Source organism: Pieris napi, chromosome 7 (genome assembly GCF_905475465.1).
Source record: "Pieris napi chromosome 7, ilPieNapi1.2, whole genome shotgun sequence".
Classification (NCBI taxonomy): Eukaryota; Metazoa; Arthropoda; class Insecta; order Lepidoptera; family Pieridae; genus Pieris; species Pieris napi.
In genome coordinates, this window is record NC_062240.1 from 13214979 (window position 1) to 13229523 (window position 14545).

A 14545-nucleotide genomic window follows, 5' to 3' on the forward strand; every position below is an offset into this window, starting at 1 on the left:
ATTCTAGTCCTAAAGACACACAAGAGTACGATTGATGAATATCAAACAATAGTAAGGGAGCGATATGCGAATTATGTCATCGATCGTAATAAAGGATGTACCTGCTTGAGCGCATGTAATTAAGCAAACAGGTCCTCGATAAAATTAAATGTACTTTTTGACCTAATTGGTTATTGCCGCTATTGGCATATTTGGTTAGCCTTTTGAACGCTTTCTTTCTAAACTATTAAATGGTTTATAAGGTAAACTGGATTGTTTTAATAAGCAATTATTAGGTACTTTATTTAAAGTAAAACATCACTCGTAAGTACACAAAAACAATTGAAAGTTTTGTACATTTAATTGACAGTAACAAAAGTGCGTGTACACAGTACACAGATTATTCTACTGGCAAGCAGTGCCCGCGATAGCATCAGCCACCTTGATGCTGAAAATCCTATGATTAACAACATTCGGGTCTAAACCTTTGAAGATGAACCGCGGTAATTTATCACTCAATATCCATAGAGTATCTTCGTAGTCGACCTGAAATAATAATATAAACATATCATTTAAAGAAATGGAACCTAAATTAATCGATAAACTGATAAGCCTATTGTAATATTAATTATAAATATAACAATAGGTATATTAAAAGTCGGTCAGTCATTTTGTGTAAGTAAGCAATTAATTTTAAATAAATAAGACATTTTTTGAATTGAATACTCGCGTTAACATTGTATTAGCCATAAAATTTATATTTTGAAATAAATAAAAACCGATTAATTTGTCAGCTAAATGTGGCAAGGAAACTAGTTGGCTTTTAAATATTATTATATTTATACATGGCTAATAAATAATTCGCAGCTTGGATTTCCCCACTTAAATTGTATAAATTAGTGAGTGAACTTTACCTTAAGGTCGTTGGGGAATTCGAAGAGCTCGGGGTCTGATATTATTAGCGGGTTGGTGTCTGGTGTGTACGGCTTGTTTGAATTCCAGCAGCCTACGCCATCACGATTAACCTTGAAAAGTTTATTTTTAATTTAATGTTATAATTATGAAAAACTTAGTTCTTAAAGCAACTGCTGGAAGATGTTGAATAATTTAATAAAATCGACTCACCTGCGTATAGAACAGCACGTGGGTCTTAGGGTCATAGTAGTTAGCTGAGGCTTGGGTGTTGGCACCACGGTCACCCAATAACTAGAAATAAGATAACAATGGAATAGGTACTTAAGTTATTTTAAAAGCATATTAATGTGTACACACCAAATTTAAAAGTCATTTAAGGTCACTGAGACCTCAGACATTCGATGGGAATTTCAATTTATAATTATTTGTTTAGTGCTGTTAGTAATTGAAAATCCCAAAACTAATTAATATAAAACCATGTCCAATCATACTTTTCAGTCGTCGTTATATTTTATAAGTACATAATGTATTTTCACACACTGTTTTATTGTGTTTTTTTTATATAATTTTTATTACTCTTTAATGTATAATATTCTACGGTTTCGATATTTGTAAATATGTAAGGAACATGTATTCTAACTTTTTTAGTATAGTAGTTTTATTCTAAGAGTATATTGTCTTCACATATAATTATTTAACTAATGTAAACAAAATATGTATTGTAAATCTATTTTAAAAGAGTAAGTGTGGAGTTTCTTTCCCATTCTTCTCCACACGAAACTAGCTTTTGGAAGGGGCAACTAGAATCTTCTTTGTATTTTGTTTGACGTTCAAAAGTGCCATTTTAGGTGGTCTAATTGAAATAAATGATTTGACTTGACTTGACTATTTTTCTGGATATTGTTATTCGTAATAATAATTCGAACAGAATAACAAATTCGACTCAAGGAAAATAGAGCAGAATACTTGAAGTGGAATCAAATTCCGTAAAACGTAGTAAATCATCTTTTCGTGATATGTAGTCAAGGAAAAATATTGTCAGGTGTATGAACTAAAGGTAAATAATTTCTTGATAGTGATTAAGTTTGAATTAATTACTTGAAGCAGAACAATGTGCGTGATTCTGCGTTGTTAAGGTAGTGAGATAGGGAAGCGGCGTCTAACGTCAATTAATTAGCCTTGAAAATTATTGTGCTAATAACAATACCATATTCCTACGTCGTTTCTATTTGCTTTTTATGAAATGGATAGGAATGAAAAATTAAGTACGCCAAATGCTCCTATAATTTAATAGTCACATAAGTGATATTACTCTCTAAATTTATAACCTATTCTTATGACGTACCTTGAAATCGTGGAATGCTTCCGATTTGTCGATATGAGTGTAGTTACGGAGCAGTTCTGTTGACACACAGAATTCTTTGGTGCTGGAGAAAGCATGGAAGAACATCGTGCGGTATCTGAAAAATATATACGAGATTTTTATTTGGTAAATTTTGCAAATACCTAACTGTGAAATCGGCGTGTTAAATAAATAAGTTATTTTACCGCAACTAGGCGTCCGGTCATTGTCATGTTATTTCTTAAACCTGTTTACTATTTGCAATCGAAAATATGTGTATCCTAACTTTTAAATGATTTACACGAGATATAACATTTAAAAATAACTCCGCCCCTGCTTACAATGGCTGGAAATTAAATTATACATATAGCTGTCATGATATTAAACAATGCACAGTATCCATAATTAATACCGATAATGTATACTCGAGGCCAATAAAACAGTTAGTGACAGTCAATATACGAGTACATACTTTATATTTCATTGTTAAATAAAAGTCAAAATATTTTGACCATCGCCCTACGAGCTACATTAAAATCTTTGCAAGTAATAACTGATAACAATTAAACTGATAAATTACACAAACTTACCCATTTTCTCTGGGTTCAGAGAGAGCCAATCCGAAAACTCCATCAGTCCAGTGGAATTCAATACCACTAACGTTATATGAGCCAGCGAGAGGTTCAAAGTGGAAATAGTGATGGGACACTCGCCACGAGTCGTTATCCTTCAAGCTATACACCACTACACCATACCCTCCTAAATCTGGGACATAAGCGAACGCGTTGTCACATGTGTCTTTGTCCACGTCCACCACCTGAAGTGCACGACCATAATATATAAAACAGATAAATATAATTGCTGAGTTCGCCGCCCAGATTGTGTACAGGTTTAATATACCCGTAGTTCTGAATGAAACTAAGTAGTACTTTAGTGTACAAATTGTAAATATCCTTATAATAAGTTACAAAATGTATGTATTATTTCATTAACTAAATAGTACTTGACAGTACGTACCACATTTGCAAAGAACGAATCCTCCTTCATGTCCCCAACCTTGAAGAAATAACGATGGAGAAGCTGGTTCGTATTCAAATCGAATATCACCAGCGATGGACCGGCCACTTGGTTTGGTGAACCTTTTAGAAAGAAGACATGATTAAAAAATGTTACCCCGTGATTTAAATCCTAGACTTTCAAATAACACGCCATTTCCTAACGAAACTAAGTGGACAATTTAGTCTCGATCGATACAGGATTTAGTAAACCAAAGTTTCATAAAAACAGAAAATAAACCGTTCACAATTACTGCTGGTAATGATCAAGAAATCCTCTGCAGTCGTGCCTAACCTTGACTTAAGTTAAAAAAAAGTGGGTGACTACGTAATTGCGGTTGATCGTAATCTAAGTTGCGCAATAAATGAAGATCCTATGGGGATTTTCAAATACCTATCGCCAATTATCGAAAAGTTCATAATATTTTCGTAGATAAAATTATATTTATTTATTATTTAATTTTGTTTAGCCGATGAAACTTTTTGCATGATTTAAATACCTTTTACCCCAATACCTTATACTTAAAGCCTATATTTTTTGCACCCACTTCCTACGTCACATATTATGAAGTCGTATTATTAACTTATGTAACAGCGTACAAAATATAAATCTTTATCTTCGTACACGACATTGTCTTTTCATTGTGAAATTACTTTCTACGTATGTAGGCAAGACTACTTACCTAAAATATTTGCTAGGCCAGAGTCCATAACCCAAAGTCGGTCACAAGGATCCACAAATACTCTAAACACCGAAATTATCGAACTGTTCGATGGCAGTTCTTTCGCTGTGTCCGGGACGAAATTATCTTTTAAAGACGGGTATGGCTTGAGTGGCTGGTCCTGTGGCCCGTCAACATCTACGTAGTTTAGAGATGAAGCGACACCGTTCTTCCACCTGGGTACTGTTACAAAAAGCTTGTTCTTCCATCTGGCTAAGCCTAAGGGAAGGTTGTTGTCCTGGACGAATGACCCATCTTGAATTGCAGTAGCCCGTTGTTCTGGCGAGTCCCAGACATAATCCACCAGCTTCCATGCGAAGCGTAGTTCCGGAGTTGCCGCTTTACATCCTACTATCGCAGTAATTGCTAAGAATAAAATTGCTCTCATTTTCGACCTGAAACAAAGAGTGTGAGACATTTTTGACTGTTTTTCATAATGTTTTGTCATGCAATTATATTTATTGTTTCGTAAGCATATTGTATGCGCATAACATTTTATTCTCACATCTCCGTAACAAGACATGTTATTATACTCTATGTGATATTTAAATTTAATTAATTAAAATTCCTTTACAACAATAAAGAAGCATTGGTTTTTCAATAAAAAAAACTCGAAATTATTTTGTTTACATGCAACAAAACAAGTCAATTGTTTCTCATACATTTAAAACCTCTATCGACTGTTAAATTGGTCATATACATATATATATATTGTGTGTGCTGATTTGACATTTATTTGGATGGATATTAATTCATAAAATAAAAAAAGGATAATTCTTTTTCAAATGAAGCCTGATGATTATGATGGAGTTCACTAAAATATTAATTTTAATATCTATTTATTGGCAAAATTAAAAATCTCTTTTGATGCTAGTAACGTAGTGAATTTAAAAATACATTTTTAGATGAAGTAAACCGTCTATTCTCTTATTGCGTAGTGCTCAATGAAGACTCCTTTTTCGTAAAATCGTACCATTTATCTTTCACAATTGAACAAAATTTGTCGATCGCTTGAGAAGGGAAAATAATATGTTGCACAAATGTTGATTATGTTACGTATTTATATTGGGTTTGTGGGCTAAAGTAAAAAGATTAAATCAAGTGCAGCAAGGTGTTATTCTTCGGAGAGAGTTCTTCTCGTCCGTTCTACATCCTTGGTAATTGTACATTTTAGAGTCATTTCATTAATTTTTTGACGTTCATGAAGGTAAAAGAATTTCCTCAATTAATCAATATAATTTAACTTGACTTGGAAGAAGAATATTTACTATTAAACTAAAAGATTATTAAAATTATTCACAATCTCCACTCTCTTCTTACTGTGTAATGTAATGTAATGGAAGTCAAAAAAAAGAATTACAAATAGATAGCCTGCTATCGACATGTAAAAGAGAATGTTAACAAATCATGAAGTAGGAGAGTTTTTGTCGCAGTGCCCAAGGCCGACAGGTGCTTTGAATACGACACTTAATGAATTCAAATAGAGACCAAGTCAGGTACTTGTACGTGCCTATGGAAGTCGCTGAAGGAATAAATAAAATCAATCGCCTAGTTGCAATGAATTATGTCTGAGGTCAATGCATATAAGGTCATAGCTTAAAGCTCTGCCTCGATTGTTTGTTTTGTATCAACAGTAACTTATGCTTATTTATTTTATTTCTTATATCAAGGGCTATGTTATTCAATTCATCTATAAGTATAATATATATCTATTTATTATTTTTAGAAAATTTAAAATAACCAGGAAAAACCTTCTATATGATACAAATAATAACGAAGTTAAATTACATAATTTTTTTGTTCATTTATATGAAGCTTGTCAATAACACTTCCTGGGTTTTCGTTTTTCGGTTAAAATATTGAAAGCTGCCCTTGGCATATTTGTAGCATGTTTAAACGTAATTAAATGACTTACATGCTATGTATTGGTGAGGTAAAAGGTGCCCGCGACTGGTGTAACGGCACCGCCAGCACTGACTAACCAGTTTGAGGTCTCTCGAGCCTTTATATTCACAAGCTATAACGTAAACAATAGAAATTTTATTTATTTTTTGAGGATATTGTCTTTGGTCATTCTCATGGATTGAAGATAACACGTACCCACGAGTGCACGTGAACTTTTGGAGATTCACGATTATGACATCAATTAAGATTTCGTTTTTAACAAAAATCAACAATCTAGTGCGTGTAATGTCGAAGAGATGATAAAAAGTATTTTTACGATATCTAAATAATGCAAATAGGTTTTTTGTACCTTCCATAGAGTTTTCCCACTTAGCAACCTGCCTCAATCATTGTGTCAATAACTATGGGATTTTCCGCGTTAGTGTTAAATATAGTTTAATACCTACTTTAGCGGATGCGTCGATCATAGGATGAGCCTTGAATTATCTGCATCGAATTTACAACATGTTCTGTCGCAATGAAACTTGACACCGTGAACAGTTACATTGGATAATATAAGTAATCAGTGAAATCGAAATACCTGATCAAGTCCCTTTTACACAACAGTCTAAATAGTGATGACTAAGGTATAACTCGATAACAACTACCGGACATTTATTATATCGATTTAAGTGGAATCGACTCTAAAGGTTACAATTAAAGAATTTAACAAGTGGCTTAATAAAATTTGTGTTCTTCTACGAAATTTCCAATTATTTGCGGTAGTTTGCTAAAATTGGCTCGTTATATTCGGTCTGCATCTGATGACCTTCGACCTTCCATAATATTTGTTAGGTATGCGAACTATATGGCATAAATATATTCTGTTTTAGTGGTTATTAATTATTCAAGCTATTACATTCATAATTATATGCTTCACGCGAACAATAAAAGTACGATGTATGTGCTTTCGTCAATTACCTTACATGCAATACATTATTAATTGTTAACTTATAAACCGGGTGTGACATATTATGTAATTAATGGAGAAATCATTAAATGAAATTAACGTTTAACCTTAATGTAAATATTATCAATCTTTATACTAACATTATAAATAGCGTTCGTTTGTAACGAAGTAAAATATTTATTTCCACAATATTAAAACGGTGCCGGGTCAGGCAACAAGTTTAGGACGCATACAGGATGCGTATGAAAAAATATGATGTAGAATCATAATCATAATGATTGTGAATAGAACGGTCCCAATATTTTCTAAATAAAATTAAACTAATAATATGTAAGCACCGTGTGTGTGTGCCCTTGAATAGAGGTGGCTTCCTAAAAATAGTTCTATCACAATTATTCATGCAGGTCGTATCTGTAGGAATAGGTACACCCGTTGCGCGTCGATTCCATAAGTTCAGCGGTGAATCGTCTTATCAAACGAAGTAAGCATGATGTTCAGCAGCAGGTGCAGCAACAACCACAAGTTCATCGTCTACCTCGCTTACAACCTAGTGGTATTCAAAGAAACTCATTTCATTCACAGTATTATACCTCCTACGTAAATTACAGACCGTTTTTGACCATTCAATTCAAAACTATGCCGAACTATTTTAAGTCAGTTGAGATTGCATAAAATTCGTGAGATGCAACCACTGGCCGTGACTTGTGAACAAATTATAATCTAAACACTACTTTTAAGTTCAAATAAATAATAGGTTTACCAAAAATGCAACGCCTACTCAATCATTAGGCGGAATAACTGAAAAGTAGTAATTGCTAACAAAGATATTTCTTTATAATATTTAATCAAACTATTACAATTATTAAACTTAAAACTAATAACCTTAAAAAATACAATATGATAATTAAAATATATTATTAAAAGGAGTCCCTTGAGGAAAGGTTCCGAAGAGACTGGCAGCGTTTCCAGTTATTAGTTCCTGTTATAATATGTAGCCACAAATATAGTTAGGTTTACGCGATAGCTCGTCTTGGGTTCGATTTTCGGCGAAGGTATGTTTTTTGGATTAGTAACAATACTGTTCAAAGACAAAGAATAATAACATATACAATATACATACATAGAGACGTTGGTCCCATGTCACTAATTATTATGTCGATGAGGCGATTTTGCGGTAAATAAATTATAGTGTGCAGTGGGTAAATAAGTTTTATTTAAAAATGTCATATTTATATAAAGAGGATTTGTTTTTAGAGATGTTTTTGTGTTATAATAAACAACAGGTAATATTCCAAGTATATGCATTCTTCTGTATATTTTTGTGTAAAATTCATCTTCTGCATTTTCGTTGTTATCGCTGCGATGTCTTCACAAAAATTAATAAGAATTGCTCAGTGGTTAAGGCGTGAAAGCGTAACAGACAGGTGCCTGGTTATAACTACATATCTCGGCAAAACTGTTTGACTTTATAGTAACTTAATATTTTTTGAAGCGTATCGCGATTTTTCCTAGTTCCTAATTTCTCGGTAGATTATTTTTCTCAGGAGTTTTTTATAAAAAATTTGGACTTAAAGAATAGGAACTACATACACACAAGATTTTTTCTATATCACCGCTTACACCCAAAAACCTTAAAACTGGTAATTGAAGGTAAACTAAAATCGCTGCAATTGGTAAAACTATTACAATACGATATATGAAGATGCGCTTTATTAATTATTCTTATTGTGTTTTAGTATTATTATAAATAAATAAGTTCTCCGAAGTGCTTCCTACAATTTTTCCTTATTCGTATCAATATTCTGTTTCTAAGTAGGTACTTTATTATTATGCCTCTGAGATCTTACGAATATTCCTCAGGTTTTACCCATTTTCTTCAAAAAATTAAACTAAAATGTGAAAAACAAAAGAAATATTGGTAGACTTTAAGTACTGAGCTATGGATAGCGTGTTTACTGTTCGAATGACATCGGATAACTAACGTAAAAATATTTGAAGTAGTTAGTAGTTATTCTATATGCTATCTACTTGTTTATTTCTCAATAACTAAATCAAAACAAAATTGCGACTTCAAATAATTTTCGACAATAACACTATTATGGTTTTATGACCAGAAGTGGGCAAATAACAATAAGCTGTTTACGATTGTACTGTAGATAAATAAGTATTTTTCGGTGTTATACAAACAATGAAACCTAATAAATGATCACTTTAAAATGTATTGCTTGAACTTAAACAAATTGCAGGTGGCCAAATACTTTTAAGCGATAGTGTACATAGTTTCCTTCAGATACTGCGTAAAATAAAATTTGCCGAATTCGTTAAAAGTGGCTTAACGTTTTACATGTTTTAGTAACATTTGGCCGGAACACAATATAAATATTGTGTTTAGGCAATTGATTTTCAATGATGAAACAGTCATAGATTTTCCATTTACATTACTAGCGTCGTTAGGAACTAAATTCTCGAGAATTAGCACGGAATGAGAGCCATGTCCAGCAGAGCGTTGGTAAAAGCGCGCATCGATGCGAGACCGAAACTTCATCCCCCGATCACGTGTTAATAACACTAGATGCATTGTCAATGACCTTCATTGCAGGCATTCAAGATATTTCAGTCCCAGGTGCAATGCACCTATTAATGAGGTGTAATAATTATTAAACATAGAACTGTACCAACCTTCCTCTAAAACCTCTCTAACTATTCATGAAAATTTTATAACTAAAGTCTAACAGAAGCCGGGAAGAGACTTTGTTTTACACTATGTAAAAATATTCACCTCAAGTAGTCCATCTTTGAACATGAAAATGTATTTTACTACGAGTATAAACTAAAGATAAAAAATGTGTTAAATTGTTCGCTACAATAAACCTCTCCGTTCTTGTTCTAATAAATTAAAGGACTGATAAAAATAATGTTTTGACGAAAATTAAAAGCAATGTCATTTAATTATAACATATAATTAACTAATAATAAAACAATTCTAGATTACTTTATACACGCAACTTAACTCTAAAACAACGTATACAACGTAACATTAAATTAAATATTTGATTGTAAATCGAAACAGACTTAAAGAAACTTTGGCACATACGGCATACCGATACAACGAAGTTCTTACTTAAAATCACAACGGTTTAGGCTTATCGTGTAAAAGTAAATAAAGGTCATCTAAGGAGAATGCAATTGGATAGATCACCTTAATTTTATTCTGGGGTAAGTGCTGCCAGTTTCCACACAACTTTCAGTTTTCGAGTTATAGAAGATAATATTGGTTTGCGGGTAGAGCAGAGCCCACCTTTACCTATTGACTTTCAGAGAAAAGGTTTTTCACGTACCCCAATTTATTTATCCTTAACAAATAAATTCTCTTAACAATTCCCAGTTCGTTTGCAATACAAATACTCTGGTTCATATTCTTCGTATTCATCCTGATGTCTGTATGGACGACGTTCACTATGCGTGTGTCTGTATCTCTGGTCCCTGGAAGGTGGTCGGCGTTGTGGTCCTCGCCGTCTATCCCGATCATGGTACGTCATACGTGATGGCCTTCGTGGTGGCGGTCTTTTACTGCAATAAAATATTCCAAATATTTTATTATCTGACCAACTAAAAGAGTATCATAAAACATCAAAGGAAGTTATTAAACATCTCGTACTTTTTTGGGCGCTTCAAGTTCGGTATTCTTTTGCTGCTCTCCGGCCGAGTCTGATACTCTTCATCGTCTTCTAAGTCAGGGTCTCGTTCATCATGAGGCCGCGTGTGATGAAACAGAGGCCTGACTTGTGGCACGGCGACGGGGTACGGTTTCATTATTGGTACATGAACCTATCATTTAACATATATTACATTCCATTCTGTAAAATTAACGAAAAAGAGGAAGACAATTTAGAAGGTGCATAGACCAAATTAAGGAAACAGCGGGTGGTACATGGCACAGTTCAACAGAAAGGAATGGCGGATTTGGAGGTGGCCTTTGCCAAAAAAGGGCACACAGTTTTCTACAAAGAATGAGATAGATAAATGTCTTTAAGTGTCAAAGTATCTGAATTAAAAGGCTATTATTATTATTATTACATTCCATTCAGGTTAATATTTAGTAATTGCGAGAAAAGCAAGTAAAAAATGTATAGTCGACACTTATAATATAATTTAGGTAATTTATATTTGATTTAAAAATTATTTTTGATAAGGTACTTACCGTAAAATACTTACTAATAAATCTACTTGTACTTTTAACTTATTCGTTCCTGGTAAATAAAAAAACACCTAGCAAAATTTACAATGTAAGTAAATACAAAACTTGACATGCACATAAATATTATAATACATTTTATACAGATATCGTACAAGTCCCATTGTTCATGATTTATTGAGTACGTTAGAAAAATACAATTATATTTACAGAACACAATACACAATGCAGTGAATTATAAAATTATTAAAAAAAATGAAATGTCGATGGTCGTCGTCGTACTGCCTACCTGTTTTTCAACAGGTACAGGCACCGGCTTTTCTACCGGATATGGAACCTTTTTGTAGACCGGGTAAGGCACCGGCTTCTCAATCGGCACGGTTATCTCCCGGATAACCGGTATCGCTACAGGTTTCGGTACCGGGACGTGAACCGGATAAGGTTGAGGAACTGGCACTATCACTGGATGAGGTACTTCTATCTGCAAATCATTAATTGTTCTAAATGTGCGAGGGAAGACCCATTCCCGATGCATAAGGAAAGAAAGTATTCAAATTGCAAGGAAATTATAAATTAATGAGTGCACATCATGCAAACCAATTAGATAGGTAAGTTGCAACTGTGTATAGTTTTATGAATAGATACGAAGTAAAGTTGACGTGATGAGGAATTGTATTATAATTATGTCTTATTACGTTATCATGCGACATTGTGTTCAGAGCTTAACTTATGAAATTACTTAGGTAATTATTATAAAATAAACAAATTTAAAATCTTCGATAGATCTATATCAAAATAGAGAGCTATAGAAACAAAGCAAAACAAAGCTATGGTTAAAATTGAAATTGAATCATATTATTAGATTTTCTTGTTTAAAGAATGTTATTTAATGTGGTCTAGGATTAGATATCGCTTTCACTAGATATTGAACTCCAAGTGACCAATGTAGCGTAAAGAGCCGTAGCTCGGTGATCTTGTTATTAACAACTGGGTCCTTACTTACCTAGTTTGATAACATTTAGATAGATTTTATTATACTTATTATAGCTTTCTAAAACATTGTCCGATATATCATTCGAAACGTATTTTCACCTTCAAACATGCTTCATGCGTTCTGATTTTTACAAGAGCAAGCGAAGAAAATAGTGCGCGACGCGTCTGCAGGCATCCGCATTCCACAGTTTTTCTTCATTAATTACATGTGTGGTCTAAGACCAACAGTGAAGTATACTTACAGGGTACGGCTTTGGCACTGGAACGTGGATGGGTTTCGTTTCTGATGCGTAGGTCTCATATTCACGGACGGAATCTTTGTATTTAGATTTCAAGTAACTTTGTTTCCATTTGTCGACTAGTTTTTTATAGTCAAAATCTTCGGGTGAATCGTTGAATCCTGGTCTGAAGGGTGGGTGAGAGGAATGTGTCAAATCATGGTTTCGTAGGTCTAATAGGTCTTCTTCTGATGTGTACCTGTTGCTTTCTTTAGGCCATTCATATTGATTTTTGTAGCCGTGTGGTTTGAACCTGTGGGCCCAGTCCCCGAAGGAATTGCTTTCTAAATGCGTTCCATATTTACCACTCGAAGGTCTTTTAGGAATGTGCACAATATCATCGTGTTCTTCTTGAAATACTGGTTTTCGAAAATTAGTTTTATGTGAAGAAAACTCAGTCGGTTTAAATAAATTACCCCAATGTGATGTAATTGTAGGGGGAGTGGTGTACGAGTTTTTCAAACTACTTTGATATTCATTTAATGGTTTAAATTTATCTGCAAAATGAATACTGAAATCATGGTTGTCACTGTCTTCAAAGGGCGACTTTAAAAAGGGGTTGGTTTTAATGTTGCCGAATTCCGTATCAGGATGTTGATAATTATAAAAATCGAGATTGCTACTAGCAGGAGATATTTCATCGATGCTGTTGTTAAAAGGACGTTTGAAAGGATTTCCATACTTTGAACTTGAAGCTGTATGATTGGTAGTGTATTCATACCGTATAGGTGACTTTTTACCATTTTCGTCTTTATTGCTGTAATCCCAAGGTTTCCTTAATTTGTCGTTACTAAAACTGTACTTTCCTTTGAGCTTATTTTTATTATTAAAATAATTTTGAGAAAATTCTTGATTCGCTAAATAATTAAGTTTCGCTATGTCCTTCTCGTTCTTCTGAGCATCGCTATTAAGGTTAAACCCGTTATATTTTAGGTGTGGAAGGGGTTTGGCATTTTTATCAAAATCATTATTAAAATTATTATTTGCATTCGAGAACACTTTATCATCGTTATTAGTGCTATATTGATTTATGTCGAGGGGTGTATTTTGATATCGAGTATTTATATTGTCATTATTATTCACATTTTTACTAAAATAGGCATTCATGTTTGTGAAATCGATAACTCTAGGAAATTTAATCGCACTAGCAGACTCGGGTGTTTTAATATTTGTGTTTTCATATTCTGGTGGTACTACGGTTGTGGTAGTATATTTTGGAAACGACGATTGGTAAGGCGGCGGATAGTTATTGAGATTTAAATCGCCATGAACTTGTTTGTTATCCGATTGAATGTAGGTATCCTGATTTCTTGTATAAGCATCGGCATTTATATTAGAAATCTCGTCCCTTGATACGTTGTACTCAGGATTGTATTCACGAATTTTACTCTTTTGCTTCGGATAGTTTAGCTTAGCCCCGTATATTGGTGAATTACTATCACTGTCCGACTGCTCATAGATTGATGAATCCGAAATAAATTTATTAGGATCGTTGAGGTTATCAAAACTAGGGGAAGTAAAGTAATTTAGATTACTCGTTTGATACTTTGACATACTTGTTTGTAATTGTTCATCCGATGGCAAAGACTGACCTGGAGAAGAACCATAACTCTCACTAAATCCTGAGGAATCCAGATTAGTCGGGAACGCAGGCGCATATAGTCTCGTGGACGACTCTTTATTGTTAGAAAGAAGGGTTGCGTAGTCGGGAGACGTCGGGACGAAGCCGTCGTAAGGTCCGACATCGTTGAATCCAAAATTGGAGTAAGTGAGAACACTAGGTTGGGGCGTAGATTCCTCCGTGTCACTTGTTAACTTTTTACTTTTAGTCCTTTTACAATCGGCATGGTGGAAGACCGCAATCGTCAAAAGTGTAACCCGAATCAGTTTATTCATGTCGATCGTTTACGAGATACGCGCCATCCACATCGTTCGAGAGCGTGGTTAATGGGTAATGTCCGAGGAGCGACTGACGCCAGGGGAAATCTGCTCGCGCACCTACAGGGGTAGTGCCCGTGACTATCTGTAACGTGACTCGATTGTCCTACGAAAACGAAAGCGTTCACGCTTCGCAAATCTGTTAAATTTTCTCGGATTATTATCGTTATTTGATAATCGATCATTCGCCGGGCAATATTTCACACCTTTGAATTGTCGCGTCTCATACAAATTACCAATCACGTATTCGTGACTTCCTGGCTCTTACTCTTTT

General features: G+C 33.9%; 2 protein-coding genes across 3 annotated transcripts; both read right to left on the bottom strand.

Annotated features, from left to right (window-relative positions):
• Positions 1-321: 321 nt before the first annotated feature.
• On the bottom strand, positions 322-6030 carry LOC125051351 (protein yellow-like). The gene is made up of 8 exons (XM_047651603.1): positions 5929-6030; positions 3975-4408; positions 3254-3375; positions 2827-3053; positions 2240-2354; positions 1105-1185; positions 894-1004; positions 322-525 (listed from the first exon to the last, which is right to left on the bottom strand). Coding segments are annotated over exons 1-8 (1233 nt in total). The 5' UTR covers positions 5931-6030; the 3' UTR covers positions 322-384.
• Positions 6031-9808: 3778 nt separating this feature from the next.
• LOC125051217 (putative uncharacterized protein DDB_G0282133) lies at positions 9809-14315 on the bottom strand. 2 transcript variants are annotated; one of them, XM_047651424.1, is made up of 4 exons: positions 12298-14315; positions 11352-11543; positions 10526-10695; positions 9809-10437 (listed from the first exon to the last, which is right to left on the bottom strand). In XM_047651424.1, the coding sequence occupies exons 1-4, from the start codon at positions 14227-14229 to the stop codon at positions 10239-10241; spliced, it is 2493 nt and encodes an 830-aa protein (XP_047507380.1). In that variant the 5' UTR covers positions 14230-14315; the 3' UTR covers positions 9809-10238. The 2 variants fall into 2 exon arrangements, with proteins under 2 accessions (XP_047507380.1, XP_047507381.1); XM_047651425.1 differs by lacking the exon at positions 11352-11543.
• Between the last annotated feature and the right edge of the window lie 230 nt (positions 14316-14545).